Raw genomic sequence first — 21,953 nt, forward strand, 5'->3', positions numbered from 1 at the left:
AGCGAGAAAAGGGAGACTGCGGAAAAGAGGGGGACAAAGAGTTAAAAAAGAGTGCGAGAGGCAGAAAGAGGTAGAAAAAAGGGAGAGATATAAAAGAGTGAGAAAACAAGATAGACAGAATGAGAGAAGGAATGAGAGGGAGGGACAGAGAAATTGAAGAGGATGAGAGAGAAGGGGAAAGGAAGAGAAAGAAAGTGACAGAACAAAGGAGAGGAAGAATGCATGAGAGAGTGTGGGAGAGGGAGGGAGAGATAACAAAAAAGAACAAGCAAAATGAAGAAAGAAGTTTGAATTCCTATTGAAATTATTTATTATAATATCTAGAAAGAGTGGAAAGGCTCAAGTTAAGAAAAATACCAAAGTTTTGGAGTGTTCTTTTTTAAACAGAGAAACCAAGGATGAAGAGAATAATATTTGACTGTTGTATTTATTGTTGCCAGCAGAGGACAGCACTGTACAGATCCATCATCTGAGTATAATGTATTTCTCTAGAGGACGATAATACCTAGTAACTGTAATCATTATCACAATAGTCGAGCTGGTAATGAGAATGGGACAAATTTGGCCAAAGGCTTGAAACAAGCTCTGAATGAGTGCTGTGCTGATATGAAACACTGGTTTGAATGGGTGGCTCTAACTCAGAATTTTCAGGCTAATTATTGCAATAGAATCACACCTATAGGCACTACACTGCTCAGTAGTGGAACATTGGGGAATTGTAATTCCCCAGAAGCTGTGTATGTAGCCTGCACCCATCCACTTCCGCTGAGGACAAAGAATGGGGGACAGCATTCAGGACAACTCAGGTCCCGAATGAGGGGCAGCACAAATCCATGGAAGTGGGTGGAACTTGGGGAGCTAATGGAGGAGTCAGGATGTCCTGTAGCTGCAGTGAGAGAGAGAGTTCATCTCACCTTCTCATCCTTGAAATATCCACTGTCTGTTGCCTTTCACTATAATGGTTATTGTCCCAATGACTACAGGACAAAAAAAACCTTTGACATTACTACTTATTGAGCAATAGTAAAGATTTGTACTACCTAACAACAATTCATACACTCCCTGTACATTGTAACACAAGTAGGTCCTTGAAAGTGCCAAAGGTTTTCAAACCTCCATCAGCCATCCAATTGAATGGCGGAGTAGGCTCAATGGACTGAATGGCCTACTCCTGTTTCTATTGGTTTATGTGAATAGAGGAAAATGATCGACATTCCAGGAACACTAAAAGTCCTCCAGAAATGACCAGTTTGCTCCCAATAAGCTAGTTGCCATTAGAAGTGGGGCGACATAAGCTGAGGTGGTAATAACCAATATTTTCAGTCTTTTTAACAAACTCTGGAGGAATATTCTGCCCTGAATGACCTCCTGGCTGCCGAAGCAGTGATGCACCCAAGATGCACAAACTCATGTTAAAACAAAGACACACTAGGTAGACCCTTTCAGCAAAGGCTCTCATAGATGCTGACCATTATCACACAATCAAATTCAGGGCCCATCATCACATTCTACGAACTTGGGATTAAACTCGTGACCTTCCTTTTCCACTGCTTTCTTGTGCTTACCAGCCTGATATTGCAATTAATGCATTCTGTATCATACAATTCAAGACATTCACTGCTTTCAGACTTTTGAGGTGAACGGATGCCAGAAGTGCATGTTTTACCATGAACATATTCAATAACTTAATGCATCCTTAATCACACAGTGACTTTATAAAATGTGAGTATGCTTGTGGTATAATGGCTGCTACAGCCTTGGAGTATGGGTGGGAAGGTGAGATGAAATTGTTGGCAAGAACGTAGAGTAGCAGCAGGGAACAAAGTGACTGGGCAGCAGCACTACTGGTCAAGCTGGTCAGGTCTTAAAGCAGGTGGCAAGGGAACCAAGAGGGAAAAACATACTTGACCTCATCATTAATAAGCTGTTAGCTGCAGATGCATCTGTCCATGACAGTGTCAGTAAGAATGACCACCACACAGTCCTTGCAGAGATGAAGTCCCACCTTCACATTAAGAATACCCTCCATTGTGTTGTGTGGCACTATCTCAGTGCTAAATGGGACAGACTTCAAATGGATCTAACAACTAAAGACTGGGCATCAATTGTGGGCCATCAACAGCAGCATAATTGTACTCCAACACATTCTGCAACCTCATGACCTGGCATATGCCCGACTCAACCACTACCATCAAGCCAGGGGATCATTTCTGGTTCAATAGCGAGTGCAGGAGGAGCATCAGGCTTACCTAAAAATAAAAGGCGTCAACTTGGTGAAGCTACCAAACAGAACTACTCGAATACCAAATAGCATAAGCATCCAGTGATCCTACAACCAACGGAACAGATCTAAGCCCTGCATTCCTATCACATCCAGTTGTGAATGGTGGTGGACAATTAAACAATTGACTGGAGGTGGCGACTCCACACATGTTCCCATCCTCAATGATGGAAGAGCCCAACGCATCAGCGCAAAAGATAAGACTGAAGAATTCACCGCAATGTTGTTAAGCTAGAAGAGCCAAGTGGATGATCCATCTCGGGCTCCTCCAATGGCCCTCAGCATTAGATTTACCAGCCTCCAGATAATTCAATTCACTCCATGTGATATTAATAAATGATGAAAGACACTAGATTCTGCAAAGGCTATGGGCCCTGATATCATTTTGGAAACAGTATTGAAGATACATGCTCCAAAACTTGCTAATCACCTCACCAGGCTGGTCCAGTACAGCTATATCTATCCATAATGTGGAAAATTGTCCAGTATATAAAAAGCAGGACAAATCCAATTACCACCCCCATCAGTCTGTTCGCAATCATCAATCAAGGGATGAAAGGTGTCATCAACAGTGCTATCAAGTAGCACCTGCTCAGTGATGCCCAGTTTGGGTTCTAGCAGGGAACTCAGCTCCTGACCTCATTTAGGCCTTGGTTCAAACATGGACAAAAGAGCTGATTGCCAAAGGGGAGGTGAGAGTGACAGCCCTTGACATCAAGTCCACATTCAACAGAGTGTGGCATCAAGGAGCTCTAACAAAACCGGAAGCAGTGTATCCAGGGTCAAACACTCTGCTATTGGAGTCACACCTGGCGTATAGGAAGATGGCTGTAGTTGTTGGAGGTCAGTCATCTCAGCTCCAGGACATCTTTGCAGGAGTTCCTCAGGGTAGTGCCCTGGCCCCAATCATCTTCAACTGTTTCATCAATGACATTCCCTCCATCGTAAGGTCAGAAGTGGGGATGTTAGTCAATGATTGCACAATGTTCAACACCATTCGTGACTCCTCAGATACTGAAGCCGTCTACGTTCAAAACATCTGGACAATACCCAGTCTTAGTCTGACAAGTGGTGAGTGACATTTGCACAACAGAAATGCCAATGACCATCTCCATCACCTTGACATTCAATGGTGTTGCCATCACTGAATCTCCCACCATCAACATCCTGGGGTTACTACTGACCACTCAACTGGACTTGCTACATAAACACAATGGCTGCAAGAACAGGCCTGAGTTTAGGGATACAGTGACACTCACTCACCTGATTACCCGAAGTCTGACCTCCATCTACAAGGCACAGGTCAGGAGTGTGATGAATCCTCCCTACTTGCCTGGATGGGTGCAGCTCCAACAACACTCAAGCAGCTCCACCTTATCCAGAACAAAGCAGCCGCTTGAATGGCACCACATCCATAAGTATCCACTCCTTCCACCACCGACGCTCAGTAGCAGCAGCGTGTACTACTTATAGGATACACTGCAGAAACTCACCTAAGCTCCCAAAACTACACCCTCCAAACCCACTTATATCTAGAAGGACAAGGGCAGCAGATACATGGAAACACCTCTAACTGCAAGTTCCCTCCAAGCTAATCACCACCCTGACTTGGAAATAGATCACTATTCCTTCAGTCTTGCTGAGTAAAGATCCTGGAATTCCCTCCTTAAGAGCCTGGTGGGTCAACCTACAGCATGTGGACCACAGCGGTTCAAAATAGCAGCTCATCACCCACTTATCAAGGGCACCCAGGGATAAGACTTAAATGCTGGTCCAGTCAGCAATGCCCATTTCCTGAGTGAATTAAAAAAAACATTGATACAGATTCGCATTAAGAGAAGTTGTAGTTGGCTGGGTTTAAGGATTTAAATGTTAATTCCATCAAAAATGTATTCAACTGCTCAGTTCCTTTTGTTACTTGTTGTTCATTGGCTGCTTCGCAGTGAACTGACATTTGTTAAATAAACAGGATTTAACTTTTCTCACATTTTCTAAGCACCAACAGCTTAGAAAGCATAGGAACACGAGTAGGCCATTCAGCACCTCAACAATGTTCCCCCATTCAATGAGATCATGACAATCTGTGGCCTAACTCTATGTTCCTGCCTTTGACCCATAACCCCTTAAACACCTTTGTTTAACAAAAAAAAATTCATCTCAGATTTAAAATTAACCGATCTGACACCAATCGTTGATGGTGAAAGAGTTCCAAAGATTTATCACCCTTTGTGTGTAGAAGTGCTTCCTAACATCTCTCCTGAACCATCTGGTCCTAATTCTCAGGACACCCCCCAGTTCTAGAATTCCCAACCAGTGAAAATGGTTTCTTAATTTACCCCATCATTTCCTGTTAATATCTTGAATACTTCAATCAAATCACTTACAACATTAGATAAATGTACAGCCTTCACAATTTAAAAACTATTCAAATATTAGTAAGATCTGGACCAGATGGGCCAATGGGCTAAGAAGTGGCAGATGGAGTTTAATTCCGATAAATGCGAGGTGCTGCATTTTGGGAAAGCAAGTCTTAGCAGGTCTTGTACACTTAATGGTAAGGTCCTAGGGAGTGTTGCTGAACAAAGAGACCTTGGAGTGCAGGCTCATAGCTCCTTGAAAGTGGAGTCGTAGGTAGATAGGGTAGTGAAGGCGGCGTTTGGTATGCTTTCCTTTATTGGTCAAAGTGTTGAGTACAGGAGTTGGGAGGTCATGTTGCAGCTGTACAGGACATTGGTTAGGCCACTGTTGGAATATTGCAGGCAATTCTGGTCTCCTTCCTATCGGAAGGATGTTGTGAAACTTGAAAGGGTTCAGAAAAGATTTACAAGGATGTTGCCAGAGTTGGAGGATTTGAGCTTTAGGGAGAGACTGAACAGGCTGGAGCTGTTTTTCCTGGAGCTTCGGAGGCTGAGGGGTGACCTTATAGAGGTTTATAAAATTATGAGGTGCATGGACAGAGTAAATAGGTAAAGACTTTTCCCTGAGGTCGGGGAGTCCAGAACTGGAGGGCATAGGTTTAGGGTGAGAGGGGAAAGATATAAAAGAGACCTACAGGTCAAAGTTTTCACAGAGAGAGTGATACGTGTATGGTATGAGCTGCCAGAGGAAGTGGTGGAGGCTGGTACAATTGCAACACTTAAGAGGCATTTGGATGGGTATATGAATAGGAAGGGTTTGGAGGAATATGGGCTGGGTGCTGGCAAGTGAGACTAGATTGGGTTGGGATATCTGGTCGGCATGGACGGGTTGGACCGAAGGGTCTGTTTCCATGCTGTACATCTCTATGACTATGTACAGTAATCTAAACTACTGACAAGGATAAAACATTGCCAGTTGTCAGCAGAATCTTCAAACTGCTTTACAGCCTTTAAACATGCTTTGTAAATATTCTTTACCGCATGGATGTTAGAAAGTGGGCTGCAATATGTTAGATATTTTTATTGTTAAAAATAAAAATGAAAATTTCCAATGCTGGGCTGAAGTAAAAGCAGAAAGACCGAAAACCAGGACAGTCTGACAGCAACTAAATGAGAAAAACTGGTTAAGAATCAGGATAAGAATTTTCCAGAATACAGAATGAGTGGCACTTATGAAAATGAGAGATGTTGGTTATAGCCTTCTCCTCCTGCCTTCTAACGACATGTTAATAAGGGGAAGGCGGCTATTCAGCCCCCATAATCAGATCCATGACTGATCTGATTTTGGTCTCAATTCCACATTGCCACCTATCTGTGGTAATTTTCGACTCCTTCCTTGATCAAGGATCTACCTACCTCTGCCATCTGAGTATTCAATGACCCAGGCTCCATTGCGCCCTGGGAAGAGTTCCACAAACTGTCAAATCTCAGAAATAATTTCTCCTCTTCTCTTAGCAAGGTGGCAGTGTTCTAGTGATAACGTCACTAGACTAGGTATCCAGAATGCCAGGATAATGGTGTCCCCTAGTTCCATTCTCTGCTGCGAGGAGAAACTCACTTTCAGCAGCCAGCCTGTCAAGTCCCTTCAGGATTTGATGAGTTTCAAAAAAGATCAGTAAAAGTTATTTGCAAACTACAGCTTCAATTCAGGCACTACATGCCTTTTGCTCATTTCGGCAGAATCTGCTTACACCCTGTCCCATTTCCCTCTAGGATGTTGATATTTGAAAGGTTATGATCCACAAGCTGCCTACCATTTCCAATTTGCCCTCGAGGTTACCCGGATTGTGAAGAAAGTGGGTCACAAAGTGCAGGTAACATAAAGCTTTTTTAACATGGGATACGACCAGGAATGCAGTGACTGCTTGTGGCCTCACCTGATGTCCACCCAGGCAGACTGACCATCAACTTCCAAAGGCGAACTTGTGCTTGTTACTCTGAGAGGCCAAATAGCTCAGAATTGCAACTGAACCTTCAGTGATTGCAAAACAAATAGTGGATGCACGGACTACTACTGTAGCATTGGTCGGACATGCCACAGCCTTTCATTAGACCAAATTACTTATGGGGTGTGAGGTTCCAGCTCTAACATGTTCCTTATCAGATTTTGGATATTTCTAATCAACCCATTCAGAGATGGTATTACACCCTCTGAAAAGGCATGACCTGAACCCAGGCCTCTTGGCTCAGAGGTAGGGACACCACCATGCATCTCAAGGGCCCTCCTTTTTTAGATTTTATCATGACCCCCTGACAATAGGGTGTAGACTAAATGAAGGATTTCTTTTTTAAAACATACATGACAGTCAAGGACAATTTTTTTTTTAAAAAGACACAGTTTTTAAGTAGTTTACACTGATTTATTCCAACTCCTCTGGAGATGAATTGTTACTGTTGAAACGGTCTCATACATTAGATCCCAATCATAAAGTGTTATTGTGTCCCTGTACGTGCACGGCCTGATTGGTGGAGAAACTCCCCTTGATTGTACGCTTACAATTGGCATCTTCCTTCAACAGACTGACTAATGGACCAGTAGTGACCTACAATATAGGGAACTGCATCAGGCTGGCTATATCATCCAATACATTCAAAATCACTCCTGACCCCCCCCCTCTTCAAATGAACAGAAATTCAATCGTTCACAATATGGTGTAAAACCAGAAACAAAATCTCAATATTCATTTTTTAAAAAATTTGCACAGTAAGAAATCATAAGGAGGCAGTTAAAACACATGCAGTAGTTGTCTTATTTGTTTCCAAAATATATAGAATAAATGCCTGAGACCACGGTGGGTTACCTTAGAGAAAATAAACTCAAGATTCAAAGGGGCCTGACAGGTGTTGGTTGTGAATGGTTTGACACCAACATGTATTTACAACTAACAGTGCAGTTGGGAATTTTGTATTTAAGTTCCCTTTCTCCTCACATCGTGCATTAATTCAAGTGATTTATAAAAGTCACAAACACTGGATTCTGTAATAATTACTAGAGCTAATCTTACTCCATTGCACACACCTAGAGACTATAGTTATCCTTCAACAAGGGGTTCAGTACATGAATAAATGTGGCTGTCAAAACAACATTTTAAGTTAATAGCAAAAACACACACTTTAAAAATGATGCTTCATACAATGAAACAAGTTATTTTTCTTTAAAATACAGTGCATTAGTTAAAACAATGTCCTCTGCATGTCCATAACAGGTACACAGTGATGACACTGAAATGGACTGCATAGTAAGTACAAAGCAGCTCCAAGTGTCTGATTGTACTGTGTGGTCAAATCATCATTAAACAGTGCAAAATTCAATCTACCTGCATTCATTAAAAAGTTAATCTTAGAACATCCACTTCAATGTGAGTGCATGTTTTAAGTCACAGAAGAGTACTTCCTTAATATATATTTATATATATATACACATATGTATAGCTAAGTCCTTAAATTAAATTAGTTGCGTACAATGAATTTCAGACTGTAAATCTATATACATAATTTTACAAAGTTTGTTTTATTCCTATCAGGCACTAAGTCAATGTATCAAACACGAAGTCAGTTCATCGGTAGTCAACCAACACTGTGCTTAACCCTTATTGTAGATTAGTCTGTTTGGGTATTTTGGCTCCCATAAGGATTCCTGAACTCAATGGAGCAGGTCCTTTCATTTGCATGCTGGCACCCACCATAGTGGGGAAACTGCGATTCCGTCGGATGCCGGTGTTCAGCTGAATCCCCCCAATAGCACCAGTGACCACTTGGGTGCAGCCTAACGCGAGGCTCTCACCCATCAGACTGCCCCGGACAAAGGCGTTCACTGACCCTGGGGCCCTGTTAAGAAAGGGTCCTTTGTTGTCCATCACTGAAGACTCCTGCACGGGTGTAACACTTGGCTGGACTACTTTGGCAATGCCAAGCCTCTTCACTTTGTCAACCAGGTTGATTTTGGAGATACTCACATCTGTCTGGCTTTCACTGTGCCTCACTGGTTTGTCCCCTCTCATTTCCTTTAACATGGAACTGGCTGGCTTGGAGGCCAGGAAATTGTCATAGTGACTGCAAGTGCCCTTACATTCAAATGGAGATGGAGATGGACACAGGGAATACAATGGTGAGTTGGGTGGGGTAGACGGTACAAAGGTTGGTTTGGGAATATGGAAGTTTGCAGTGTTGTTGAGGCCCATCCTGTCACAGCTGTACGGATTGTACACAGCTGCTGAAATCCCTCGCTCCTTCAGTAACTTAACCAGGCCCAGAGAGATGCTCATTGTGGTAGTACTTTCACGCAGGTTAGTGAAGGATTCAGCCAGGCTCAAGCGCCGAGGTGTACACGGAGTACCAACTGGAGTTGATTTTATATTATTCAAGATCCCACAAACTGGAGTAGGCGCAGAGTGAACACTAAGGGTGGGGAGAGAAAACAGGAAAAAAAAAAACTTAGCAAGTCCATTGCACCCATTGTTATACATACATGATACTCATTTTTGAAATAATGGCTCCCTAAGTAACAAGAGGCATTCTACTTTTTTAAATTACAGTGAGGAGGAGGAGGAGGAACATTACTGCTTGCAAGTTTCCCTCCAAGTCACACATCATCCCGACTTGGAACTATATCTCCATTCTTTCACTGTCATGGATCAAACCCCGAGATCTCCCTCCCTCGCAGCATTGAGTGTTTCAACACAATAAGGACTGTGGTGGTTTGAGAAGGTAGCTCACCACCAGCGTCTCAGGAGAACTTAGTATAGGCAATAAATGCTGGCCCCAGCAAAGCCAACAGTCTCAATTAACTTTTAAAACAAAAAACAGAATAGTTTAAAAAGCTCACTAATGCGAATAGACATAACCCCAGAGAAACAGACACAGAATATACTGAAATCACAGAAATATTGTGACTGAACAGTACATGTAAAATACTCATGCTTCAATGAAGGCTGAAAAGCCCAAAGCATCTATATTTATGATTGTATTTAACACAGAAAAGCATGACATCAATTTGCATTAAAAAAAACAGCTGACACGGTGAGTTAAAATCTCGAGCAGAGACAAGCAGAGTTACAATAGAAAAGAGATAGAAAAAGAGTAACAAAAAGAGAGACAATTCTCAAGTATTCCTCATATTGGTGATCAATGATTAATTGTTGTTAAGAATTCCTAATTCCTTAGTTTGTTAGTAAAGTGATATGAGCCTTCATGATAGGAGGCTATGAAAAGGTCAAAGGAAATGAGCACACTAGCTCCCTGGGGACACTCAAAAGAAAACTTATTTCCCTCATTATGTTCTGACAATTAATTGCTAATTCAGAATGGCGACAACCTGGAGAAAATCAAGTACCCTCCCTGCACAAATGATTTGTAAAAATCACACAAGGAGTTTTCACCCTCATTAAGGGACAATCTCACACACAATATGGAGGGTGAGCCAGAAAGCTGAGATGTAGCTGCACAAGATATCAAGGAGCCGGTGTTGGACTGGGGTGGATAAAGTTAAAAATCACAACACCAGGTTTAGTCCAACAGGTTGCTTTAGAAGTACTAGCTTTCAGAGCGCAGCCCCTCCATCTGATGAAAGAGCAGTGCTCCGAAAGTTAGTACTTGCAAATAAATCTGTTGGACTAAACCTGGTGTTGTGCAATTTTTGACTATATTGAACAAGGAATAGTCTAGATGGGCCAAATGGAATGATCTACCCCTGCTCCTATTTTTGGCATTGTTGTATTACTGGCTTTTGGACAGAGAGATGGGCTGCCTTCTCTCTCAAACAATGTGCCCACATTTCCAAAGTCAATGGCTTTCCCTATGACACATAATCACACACAAACACGTCAATGCATACCCACTCAAAAAATTGGCATTGTCATCAAGACAATGTTAAAATGAGTAGGAGATTTGATCTAGGAACTCTTGCCTATTCAGAATTGAACTGAGATTTCCCAAATTTCTTGTACTTATCAAAGTTCACTCGGAGTTCCGTTTAAAAGAAGAAAGGTCACTACATGGGAAAAGGGAACATTCACTCCATTGTCTTCAGCGGGTTTCACCATTCGGAGAGATTATGGGTGGTATCTCCTTAACTATTACAGCTCCACATCTTTAACACATTTGCCTAACAAAGATCAAAGATTATGTTGCTTCATCTTGGACTCATCTACTGACAGAAAATGTTTCCCTCTCTTTGCCTCAATTATCCCTTTCAAAATGCTAAAAAAAAAAATCAGATCAACCCTTAAATCTTCCAAATTACAAGTAGTTACATGATTGGGTTATACAATTTCACCTTGATGTAACCCTGGTAACAACCAGGTGTGTCTGCATTTCCCTTCTACAGCCATCTAGAACCCCACATTAATCAACTTTCTAAATGTTCAGTGAACCCCCTCCCCCCCAAAGTATATTCCTGATCAAAAACACACTGCATTTTCTGGGAAGAGGTCTCCACCCAGACTCTGGGAAACTGCCTAACTGTCATAAGACATCTTCTCCCAATGCTAGCTACAGACCATCTGATGTGTCATTGAATGATTATAGCACAGGAGTTTGCCATTTGGCCCATCATGTCCATGCTGACCCAATGCAAAATAATCCCGTTCCCCCCAATGGTTCTGCACATTCTCTTCAAACTATCACCCAACTTCACTTCTGAAAGCCAACATTGAATGTGCCTCACCATGCTCTCAGGCACTGCATTCTATTCTGTCTATGACTGGTGAGTGCTTGGAGTAAGAGGAACATAGTAGCTTAGTTAATTACCCATTTTGCTAGCTATTTATTAAGAACAACATTATTCTTTAATCAAATTTATTTTGAATTTATTTACAAAACCTGGTGAAAGTCTCTCATTCTCGGTAACAATAATAAGAAACAAGCTGATGATTTTGGTGTTGGCGCAAGGCATTTATACTTTTGGCTCACAGGGTAGTGGAACTTGATTTCCAGCACACTTTCCCTCCAAATAACCACAACACACTTAGCCACAGGGCTTTTAAATATGTGTGATTATTAAGACACTTGTGCAATCTTTGGAACAATAACTGGACCTGGTTTAATCAACATGAGATAAGGTACATTTGCGCAAATTAAACAAACTGGCAGAAATGTGTATACGCAAATATTTCTGTAGATGCATATGCTGCCACATCCTATATAACATAGCCCGTGTACAAACCGATCAGCCTATTTTCCCGTTAAAAAGATAATGCGTTTCTAGGTGTCAAAACATCCCCATCACTCATTGCTTCTAAAAACAATGAAGTCAATGTTGTATTATTTAACAAATCAAAGGAGCTGGAGTGAGATTAAGATCAGTACAACTTGAGATGATCAAGTGTGGCATTGGTGCTGTGTTGCCTGAGCTCAGATCGGACTATTCGCTGAAGCACAAAAGACTAGCAAAATTTGAAGAGGAGCTGGGACTGGCAAATATTCTGGGATTCTGCAACATCAGCACCCCATTGTAGAGATAGGGAATATTTACAGAGTTTTGCCTCAACAGACTAAACAGTTCAGACAGAATCCACAAGAGTATATAGGTGCCGGATCTGTGCAAGAAATCAAAACTTCCAATTCTTGTGGCATGCTTTCTTACGGTTCCACCTTAATTAATGCGAAATAGCAAATAAACAATACCATGCCACCAATAATTGGAAATCAAAACAGACCACATTCATCAACAGGGGAACACTCCTTGATAACTAGTCACTTGAGACTGCTAAAACAGGGCACTTTAAACACTGCCAATTTACTCACTTATCACCAAATCTTTCCCTATGCTTTCTTACAACTTGCACTTTTCAAATATTGCCCCTATGTACCAACTACATAATGGAGCTATGTTGAATGGCAAGCAACTGTTAGCTTGATATCCTAGCACTAGACAAAACAAGGTTAGGGATAGTGCAGCAACAGCTACTTGGTTAGAATTATTAAGTTTTCCACATGCCTCACTTCCACCTCTATTGGGCCAGCTTGGATATCACTGGCAGTGCATCTCACCCTCGTGGGTCAACCTTTGCCCTATATTTCCCTTCAAATACGGTGACATACTGCAATTTCATCATCCTCATCAGACCTGTGGAAGATCATTAGCTGTTAGAGAGTTGTTCAGTATCATTTTATGCCAATATTGTTAGCATTTGCATTGTCCTGCACTTGTAGCTTTCCAACTCATTCAGTTGTAGAATCATATAACGGAAGGTGACCTGTTCTCTTTCAGTTACTTGACCAAAATTAGGTTGGTCCATATCTTCAAACTCATAAATCACACAAATTCGGTCTATTAGTGCCATATCTGTTCAACTCCAGGGCATGCCTCCAAGGGTTTGCTGATGTTAAAATACACACATTTGAAAAAACAGATATACATCACTGACAAAACTTAGAGGAAGATTCCAAGTTCAACAGCCTCATTTCTAGGAAAAGAGTAAAGTCCGAGATTAAAACTTGGTTCCCCAAATTAATATTAAAGTCAAGAACATGATGGGTTTAATTAGTCTGTGCCTGGTTTAAATAATGCAAATCTACTAATTTATTCCAGCATTTTTATCTATAAGTCCCTTCAAATTACATTTCTTTATAACAGTGATCCTGTAAATAAATGCACAGCAAGTTAGTTTGTAAGCATGACAAGTGTAAAACCATAAGACATAAGAGCAGAAACTAGACCATTCAGCCAATCGAGTCTGCTCCACCATTCAATCATTGCTGATAAGTTTCTCAACCCCATTCTCCCACTTTCTTCCTGTAACCCTTGATCCTCAAGAACATATTTATCTCAGCCTTAAATATACTCAATGTCCTGGCCCCTACACCCTTCTGTGGAAATAAATTCCATAGATTCACCAGTCTCTGGCTAAAGAAGTTTCTCCTTATCTCCGTTCTAGTAGGTCTTCCTTTTAATCTAAGGCTATGTCCTTGGGTCCTAGACCCTTCAAACAATGGAAACATCTTCCCAACATCTTCTCTGTTCAGACCATTCAGTATTCTATGTTTTAATGAGATCCTCCCACCTCACCTCATCCTTGTAAACTCCAGCGAGTATAGACCCAGAACCCTCAAACATTTCTCATATGTTAAGCTTTTCATTCCTGGGACCATTCTCATGAACCTCCTCTGAACACACTCCAGGGCCAGTACATCCTTCCTGAGATAATGGGACGCAGATCTGTGCACAATTGAGTAGGAAGGTATGTTGCAAGGATGACCTAATGAAGACGCAGACTGAAATAACTCAGCAGGTCTGGCAGCATTGGTAGCAAGAAAACACACCAAATGTTAACTCTATTTTCTCTCCCAACAAATGCTGCCAGCATGTGGAGTTTCTTCAGCAATTTCGGTCTTTGTGTGTTTCAGATCTTCAGCATCCAGAGTTCTGAGTTTTATTTTGTTGCAGCTGGCTTAAGTGAATCATCAAAAGTCTGGCAGATGTGAACATAAATGGGAGTCGTTCACTTTGCAGGACTAATAATAAAGCAGAATACTGTTTTAACATTGAACCACTGTGGAACTCTGAAGTGCAGAGAGATTTAGGTGTTCATGCACGTCAGTCACAAAACATTATGCAACAAATGGTAAGGCAGCTACTGAAGTGCTGCTCTTTAGTATGAGAGAAATGTAACAAAAGTCAGGATGTTGTTTGTCAGTTATTTTGGGAAAGTTGTAAATGCATTGGAGCTGGTCCAGAGGAAGTTTATGGCACTGATACCTGGAACGAGTGAGCTGGCTTATGGACAAGGTTGGACAGGCTGGACTTGTTTTCATTAAAGTTTAGAAGAGCAAGCGTTTATTCAATTGAATTTTATACGATCCTAAATGGTCTTGATAAGGTGTACATGGAAAGGGTGTTTCCTCGTGTGGAGGAGTTCAGCATTAGGAGGCGTGGTTTTAAAATTAGGAACCCCCTTTTAGGATGAGGGTGATTTTCTTTTTCTCTGAGGGCTGCGCAACTTTGGAACTCTGTCTCAAAAGGCAATTAGATTAGATTCCCTACAGCGTGGAAACAGGCCTTCGGCCCCACAAGTCCACACCGACCCTCTGAAGAATAACCCACCCAGATGCATTTCTCTCTAACTAAAGCAGCTACCACTACGGGCAATATAGCATGGCCAATTCACCTGACCTGCACATCTTTGGACCGTGGGAGGAAACTGGAACACCCAGAGGAAACCCATGCAGATACAGGGAGAACGTGCAAACTCCACACAGACAATCACCCAAGGTTGGAATTGAACCTGGGACCCTGGTGCAGTGAGGCAGCAGTGCTAAGCACTGAGACACTGTGCCGTCCCAATGGAACCAATGAAGTTGGATTTTTTAAGGCAGAGGCAGAGTGATCCTGGTCAGGCAAGAGAATGAAAGATTATTAGGGATCGATGGTGAGAGAAATTTGGAACACAGACAGATAAGCCATGAACTTGTTTAATGGCAAAACAGGCTTGAAGGGGTAAATGTTTGCTCATAATTTGTATGTATGTTCATATGAATAGGCTTTACATTGTAACAATATCTGATGGATAGAGCCATTAACAAACTTGTTTAGGACTGACAAGTCTATATGAATTGAAAAATCTATTTATTTTAACAAGGAAGATTAGTCAATGATTTCAAAATCATCTGCAATTAAGGAAGTTTAAAGTGAGACATCTGCAGTAAATTAATCATAATTCAAAGGATCTTTCCCAACCCCAGTCCACCCTTTTACAGTCAGTTTTCTGTCCAGTTCTAAATTTAACATACCTGCGCAGGAGGCAAGACTTTACAATATAGATTATACATGTCTGGAAGTTCCCTACAAAAGCAGCAATAAATAGTTTAATTCCTTATGCCCAAAAAAAATGCTGGAGAAACTGAGCAGGTCTGGCTGCATCTGTGGAGAGAGCATCAGAGCCCGGTATAAACCTTACTCAGAACAGTCCTCATGCATTTAAGTTTCCTTAAAGTTTTTTAAAAAAACAAAACAAGTTAAAATTGGTTTGTCGGCACACAAACGTGAAGGCGGCCCTGCACTTACCTTGAAGTGACTTGTGCGAGTTCATCAGAGGGGTGAAGAATGCGGCAAGTTGTGAAGGTAAAGGTGGAGCTGGTGTGTGACATACATTTACCAGGATAGTGGACTGAAGTAAGAGATCGAGAGGTTGGGGTTGGGAAGGAAAGGAAAACAGCAGAAAACACAGACATCAGCAGCTATTGCAGCAATCATTTAAAGCTAATAATCAAATTTTTGACAAAGTCAACCCCAGACTATGTAACCCTTTCCAGACCAGCCATCCATCTTTCTCCAAAATTAGATACAATTCTCAGATTTTGTATTGTTTTATTGTTTTAAAATTTATTTTTTCCACAGGAGTTCAGGTCTGCCTGGACTGGGAAGGGTAGAAGGCATTCATTTTTAAACCTCATTATAGCATTATTTCAACATCCCAAATCAACACACTGATAATGCTCGGCAGGATCAATGACTCTGCTTGGAACATGCTGAAGCTGAAAGAATTACACATATGAAACACTCAGCCATGAATGCATCACCTCACTCAGGAACCGATGAAGAGGAACCTCAGGTAAGTTGATTCCAGAGCGACTTTGAGGAACTAGCACATAAGAGTTGGTAATTATAAAGAATATAAATCCTTCCGTACAATGTTAATACAGAAAGTAGTTAGACAGGAGATTGGGGTTAATAAACTGATTAATTGGCTGAGTGCATATGAGGAGGGGGGGGGGTCCTCTCAGGAGCAATTAGCAGTGTTCCTATCCCTGAACCAGGAGGCCTACCTTCAAGCCCCACCTGCTCTAGAGGTGTGTAATAACATCTCTGAACAGGTTAATTAGAAAAATAGTTTGGACAGAGGAAACAAGGGCTCTTGTGGCACAGTAGTAGTGTCCATACCCCTGGGCTAGGTTGCCTGGGTTCAAGCCCCACCTGAAGTGTGTAATAAAATCTGGGACAAAAAATATAAAGTGGGTTGAAGGCTCTCTTGTAGCACAGTGGTAGTGTCCCTACCTCTGGGTCAAGGTTCAAGTCCCACCCTCTCCAGTGGTTTGTCATAACTTCTCTGAAGAAGTCAGTTAGAAAATATCATTGACTGGGTGGATATAAAAGGGGAATAAATGAGATTGGGGTGGAGGGGGAACAAGTGACGTGTGGAGTGACCTGCTAGACGGACTAGTTAATAAACTCTCACAAAGAAACATGTCTTGGATTGTCTGACTGGCTTGGATCCATTTGGATCCACAGTGAGGATTGTGTTGTGCCATAAATATATGAAATATTGAGATCAAAACTACATTTTCTGTTTAAATAGAAGTTAACGTTACAGCAATAGCTTGGTTTTCTACAAATCAACATGATCTAATCTACTTGCAGCTTAAATGGCAAAGAAAAGTTCACTTTCTTAAAAGCCTTCATAATTTTCAGAAACAGGAAGAATAAGACTAACATACATGAGAAAAGCCGAGGAAAATTACTTCTTGTTTTAGAAAAAACACTCTGTCATTTAGCTTTCTAGTGCACTTATAGATGCAGTAGATCTACTTTATTGATTTGTCCAAATGTGTATGTCCCTATCTCCATGACTGCAATCTTGCGTCCAAGAGTTTTTAAGGGTGCATTTTACAGGGAATATTCTAATCATTTCATTCATCAGCCTCAGTCTTGGCTTTAGAAAAATTTTTAACATGTAATAGAACATAATTAAATGAACATACCTTAAATAACATTTCAGGTGGGTACTGAATTTAAATAATAATGAATCATTAATTAAAGAAAATATCTATTCAATTAATCCATGCAAATCAGCAAGTAATTTTTTTTAAAACTCCAGAGAAACTTGAGAAAGTTAGAAGATGGAACAAAACTCCATTCTTAAACTAGCAAAGTTGGGCTTATACTAAGTACCTTATTACCTGGAAGGGTAGAATCTCACCAGTTTCTAGATTACAAACTGGTTAACTTGTTGCATTTGTACTCTACATCAGTTACAATACATTTCTTTGAATCACCTTCCCCTCCATAAACTGCTTTTCTGAAAATAATTAGCAATGCAAATGAGCCATCAAATGGAAGAAAGCGTCAAGACATCAGTTTTCCTTCACCCCTTAACCTGGCTCTCCTCCTTCCTGGAAGCGATGACGAATGTTGGGACATGATTACACAGCTGCTGGCCAATAAGTATACCCTTATTGAGAACAGCACAACAACTTTAACCGGTGTACGGTTGAGCCCACTCAGACCAGGAATATCCCATCTACCCTTAAGTAGCAGTATTAGATTAAATAATACATTTAGCTTCTGTGGGCCCAAGCAATGTAGGGGGAGTTTAAAAAAAAATTCAGGGTTTGTGGTCTTGATCCCCACTGGGAGACGGCAGGCAGTAATATCAGCCAAAGGCATGATTAGCTTATTTGTAAATACTACACACAAGTCAACTCTCACAAGTTCATTCACAAATAAAGAGCCATTGACTTAGTCAATATTAGAGGGTGACCAATATTTCTGATCCAAGCAGCAGGAAATGTTTAAAGGAAGAAAGGACAAAAAGGGACAAAAAGCCATTGGGAAGCCCCATTGAAGCTGGAAATTTCATTAGCATTTCCCCATTTCATTGCCTCCTCTGGGGCTGCAATCTTGATGCTCCACATTAAAAATGCACAATGTATACATTTATGGTAATGATTGGTCACTAGTTCAGTGAAAACAGTCACCAAGTCGGTGGAAATTTTTACTTTTGTCGTAAAGTTCCCAATTATAATGTTTAAAATAAGTTGCACGCGACTTAACGGGTATACTGCTAAATTTGCATTGCGTAAAGTAACTGCAGATTTGGCATGAAGCGCACAGAAACAAGAAATTAGTTTACCTTTGGCATTTCAGTGTCTATCAACAGTTTAACTCACATACTTTCACACTTTGGCCATCATACTGACAACATCCAAACAGAAGAATTAAATAAGGGACTTGCCATGTGCATTGTAAAAGAGAGAATATCAACCCCACTGAATTTAAATGATTTGAAAAACATGGCAAAGTTTCCTACAGTTTACACCTATTCATCTGATGCCCAAGAGGAATTTATACAACCTCCAAGATGTAGTTTAACACAATTTAGGCTCCAGGATTCCCGCTCTCAAATAACTGTTCCTTACTGGACTACCACATGAGCAGAAAGATTCACAAACACAATATCCTGACACATCATAGAGTGAAGAGCTAACAAAAGGAACAGAAACAGAAAGTAAAGTGCAAAAACTAGCTCTTGTTTTTAAAAAAGTGATATACTAAATCATAAATAAGAGCTTTTAACTCAGAATGGCAGAGAGTGGGGGTTTTTAACCGAACATTGGTTTCTATGCGACATTACGGTTTAAATCGGAAACCGATTGGAGAATGAAAGTGCACCACTTAATAATGTGTGACAATGTAGAGGTAGTAGTTTGACCTGAACCAAATGCTCCAACATTTAGTTAACATCCTGTCAAATAGTAATTCTATGTGACAGGAGATGCTCCCTCACCAGAAGCCTCATCACCATCCGCTGTCTCCTGTGTCTCCACTTTGTTTGGCTGACACTGCATCACTAAAGTCTTGCTGTGTGATACAGGCACTTGTTCATTCGACCTCTCACCTGAGGTCTCCCTGTGCTGAACCGGGGTTGAGGTAGCTAGGCCCCGGAAAGAAGGGTCGCCGGGTTCATCTTCTTCATAATCCGTTAAGTGGTACACCTGCTCAGTGTCCAGCTCAAGAGGCCTGAAGCCCTTGGTGACGACACCAGGCCGTGGGTCAAGGATTCCTCCAAGGTTTGGCTGGGCCAGTTGTTGCCAGTGGTGCAAAGTTGCTGAACCTGTTAAGACAAACACATTTGCATCTATAATCAAATAAGGTGGCTATTGAAATAAAGACAATTAATAGCGGTGATTTAAGCAGTAGGTGGAAGTGTTACACTGCCAAGTCATGCATGTGCTTTTAATGCATTAACAAATTAAGCATCTAATTTTTAAAAATGACTTCTCTAATATTACATGCTATGTGCACATCAACTCATTTGATTTCATTAAACAGTGCTCTTTTAAAAAAAAAATCAATTTAATAGGAAACTGTGAAATACTGGAAGTCTGCCTTCCCCACTGATGTTCTGTAATATAACAGATTTTATCATCCCATGAGATGTTTTAACCTTTTAAGAGACGAGCATGCTATTATTGCTATCCATTGGAGATTGCAAGGTGCAATTTCAGCTTAGTCATTATAATTAGTGCCATATAATTCCTTCCTTTAGGATAGTTCTGGCAAAACTTCACCATTAGATAACATATTAGCATTAGTCACTTTTGAAGCAAAATTAGTACAGTCAATCGTGATGGGTTAGCAGCAAATAAATGAGAGAATAAACATTTCAAAATAAGTAATGCTCAAGGCAAATTAAAGAAGCATTTTCCAATTGTTAACAAATGCCTTCAGCAGTCAATATTCTGATAATATTACCGGTCGGGATCACTGCAAATATATGCGTCCACTTCCAGTTGTAGGTGTCAGCTTTGCACAATCGTTCACACTTACAGGTGAAGAGAAAAGTAATCTGTTTCCACATGCGTATACTAGCCTCTTAAAAAGAAATTTGCTGGTTTCATTGTCACCCATGCAATTGATTACTCAGATGAAGGTCAAATTCAGGAATTAAAAAGCGTTTATTTTTACCTTTCACTAAGGTATTGATTCACACTGGGATATTCTCTCTCATGGGCAATGACAAACTTCCAGTAGGTCACCAGAGAACACACTTCACACTCCAGCCAAGGTACTGGACAGCAATTATGACAGGAGTCCACAGAGACCAATTATAGGATCCCATATGGCTGAGATGAACTAAGTCAACACAAAACAGTGGCAAAAACTGCAGCTGTCTGAGTTGCTAAGTCTTGGGATATTATCAAGCAACGGATCTAGCCTAGAGTCAATTGAAAACTTAGCAAAAGACTGCATCACAAGCTAATACTTTTGATGATGCAAGTATCTTTACGCATTTTCAATTAATCCATTTTTAAACATGGGAATAATGCTGTATTTGTGTTTCAAGATATATAATAATTTAAAGTAAGAGAATTTTAAAAGCAGTGTGATCTAGTAGTTTCAAATATACATGAATGAAAAACAACCAATTTCCCCAATGTTTGCCCATTTACAAAATAACTCCAAAAGGGATCACCAAAAATCATGTTCATATATTGCATTGCAAAGGAAATTCAGTCTACAAAAGACTAACTAGGATGTGCTCTCTAACATAAACACCCAATTGTTTGTCAATCAAATGTTTGGCTACAAGAGGTATGTGCTCGTAAAAGGGCTAGGAGCAGTTTATAAGCTGCACCAACTTTTATCATCGCACAAAGACAGCAATCAGGGTAGATATCAAAGTTATTGATTTCACAAATACCATCATATAATTTTATGAAAACATTTCACAATCACACTTCTAATCACTTGACCGAATAAATGCCTTTTGCTGCGCATAAATACAAGGCTCTGGGTTACGAGCAGTTTCCTTGCCACTTCCCATTGAATAAACATTGCCGTGAGTCCATCACTGTTGCTCAAGTTAGTCAGTTCAAAAGAACTGGTCTTGCCCTCACAGCAAGTCTGATTTTAAATGATGTTTCGTCCATATCTATCTGATCAGTATAAGAAGATTCTGTGTTATTCTGGCTCAAAACCAAATACCAACAATTACCATAAATATGACAAGTATTTGGAGCAGAAGCTAAATGTGTTGGAAAATACAGCACCTTCCCAAACAGTTTTAACTATTTTTAATTTAAAAAGGTATTACTATCAATAAATAATTCAAAAGTGGATTCTCCTAATAACTTGACTTTACCATCACTTGGGATCTCTCGCTCTTGCTTAAATATATATTACAGTACCTAATGGCATAAATTGAAAGAATGCAAACAAACCTAAAACGGTAGAAAAAAAAATTTGAAAACAAACAGATTGCCAACACACACACACACGAGATGGAAAGGAAGAACGAATAGAAATGAGAGACAGAAACCAAAAAGTGAAAGGCAGAAATCCAATGAACATTTTATTTGCAACAAGAATGAATGAATGAATGAGCGTTGCTCTATCTCAAGAGCGTGAACTAGAAAATGGGTGAATAGGTTGAAACAAATTAAACAAGCTTGCATCTCTCATAATAATAAATGTATCTTTTTCATTAAATACATAACTAAAGTGAACTTTTAAGAAACTGAATATTTTTTTTAATTAC

The 21,953-nt window shown here is 40.5% G+C and overlaps 1 protein-coding gene across 8 annotated transcripts in view; it reads right to left on the bottom strand.

The window, feature by feature from the left end:
• Window positions 1-7,036: 7,036 nt before the first annotated feature.
• trak1a (trafficking protein, kinesin binding 1a) overlaps window positions 7,037-21,953 on the bottom strand; it is a 202,822-nt gene continuing 187,905 nt past the window's right edge. For 6 of the 8 annotated variants that reach the window (XM_043719533.1, XM_043719532.1, XM_043719531.1 and 3 more), the window contains 3 exons: window positions 19,200-19,526; window positions 15,701-15,803; window positions 7,037-9,096 (listed from right to left, as the gene is read on the bottom strand). In XM_043719533.1, the coding sequence (XP_043575468.1) occupies window positions 8,289-9,096; window positions 15,701-15,803; window positions 19,200-19,526 (1,238 nt within the window). In that variant the 3' untranslated portion in view covers window positions 7,037-8,288. The remainder of the gene's footprint in view (window positions 9,097-15,700; window positions 15,804-19,199; window positions 19,527-21,953) is intronic. The other 2 variants (XM_043719534.1, XM_043719539.1) reach the window with 1 other exon arrangement.

The sequence above is a fragment of the Chiloscyllium plagiosum genome, chromosome 29 (assembly GCF_004010195.1).
Source record: "Chiloscyllium plagiosum isolate BGI_BamShark_2017 chromosome 29, ASM401019v2, whole genome shotgun sequence".
Taxonomy (NCBI): domain Eukaryota; kingdom Metazoa; phylum Chordata; class Chondrichthyes; order Orectolobiformes; family Hemiscylliidae; genus Chiloscyllium; species Chiloscyllium plagiosum.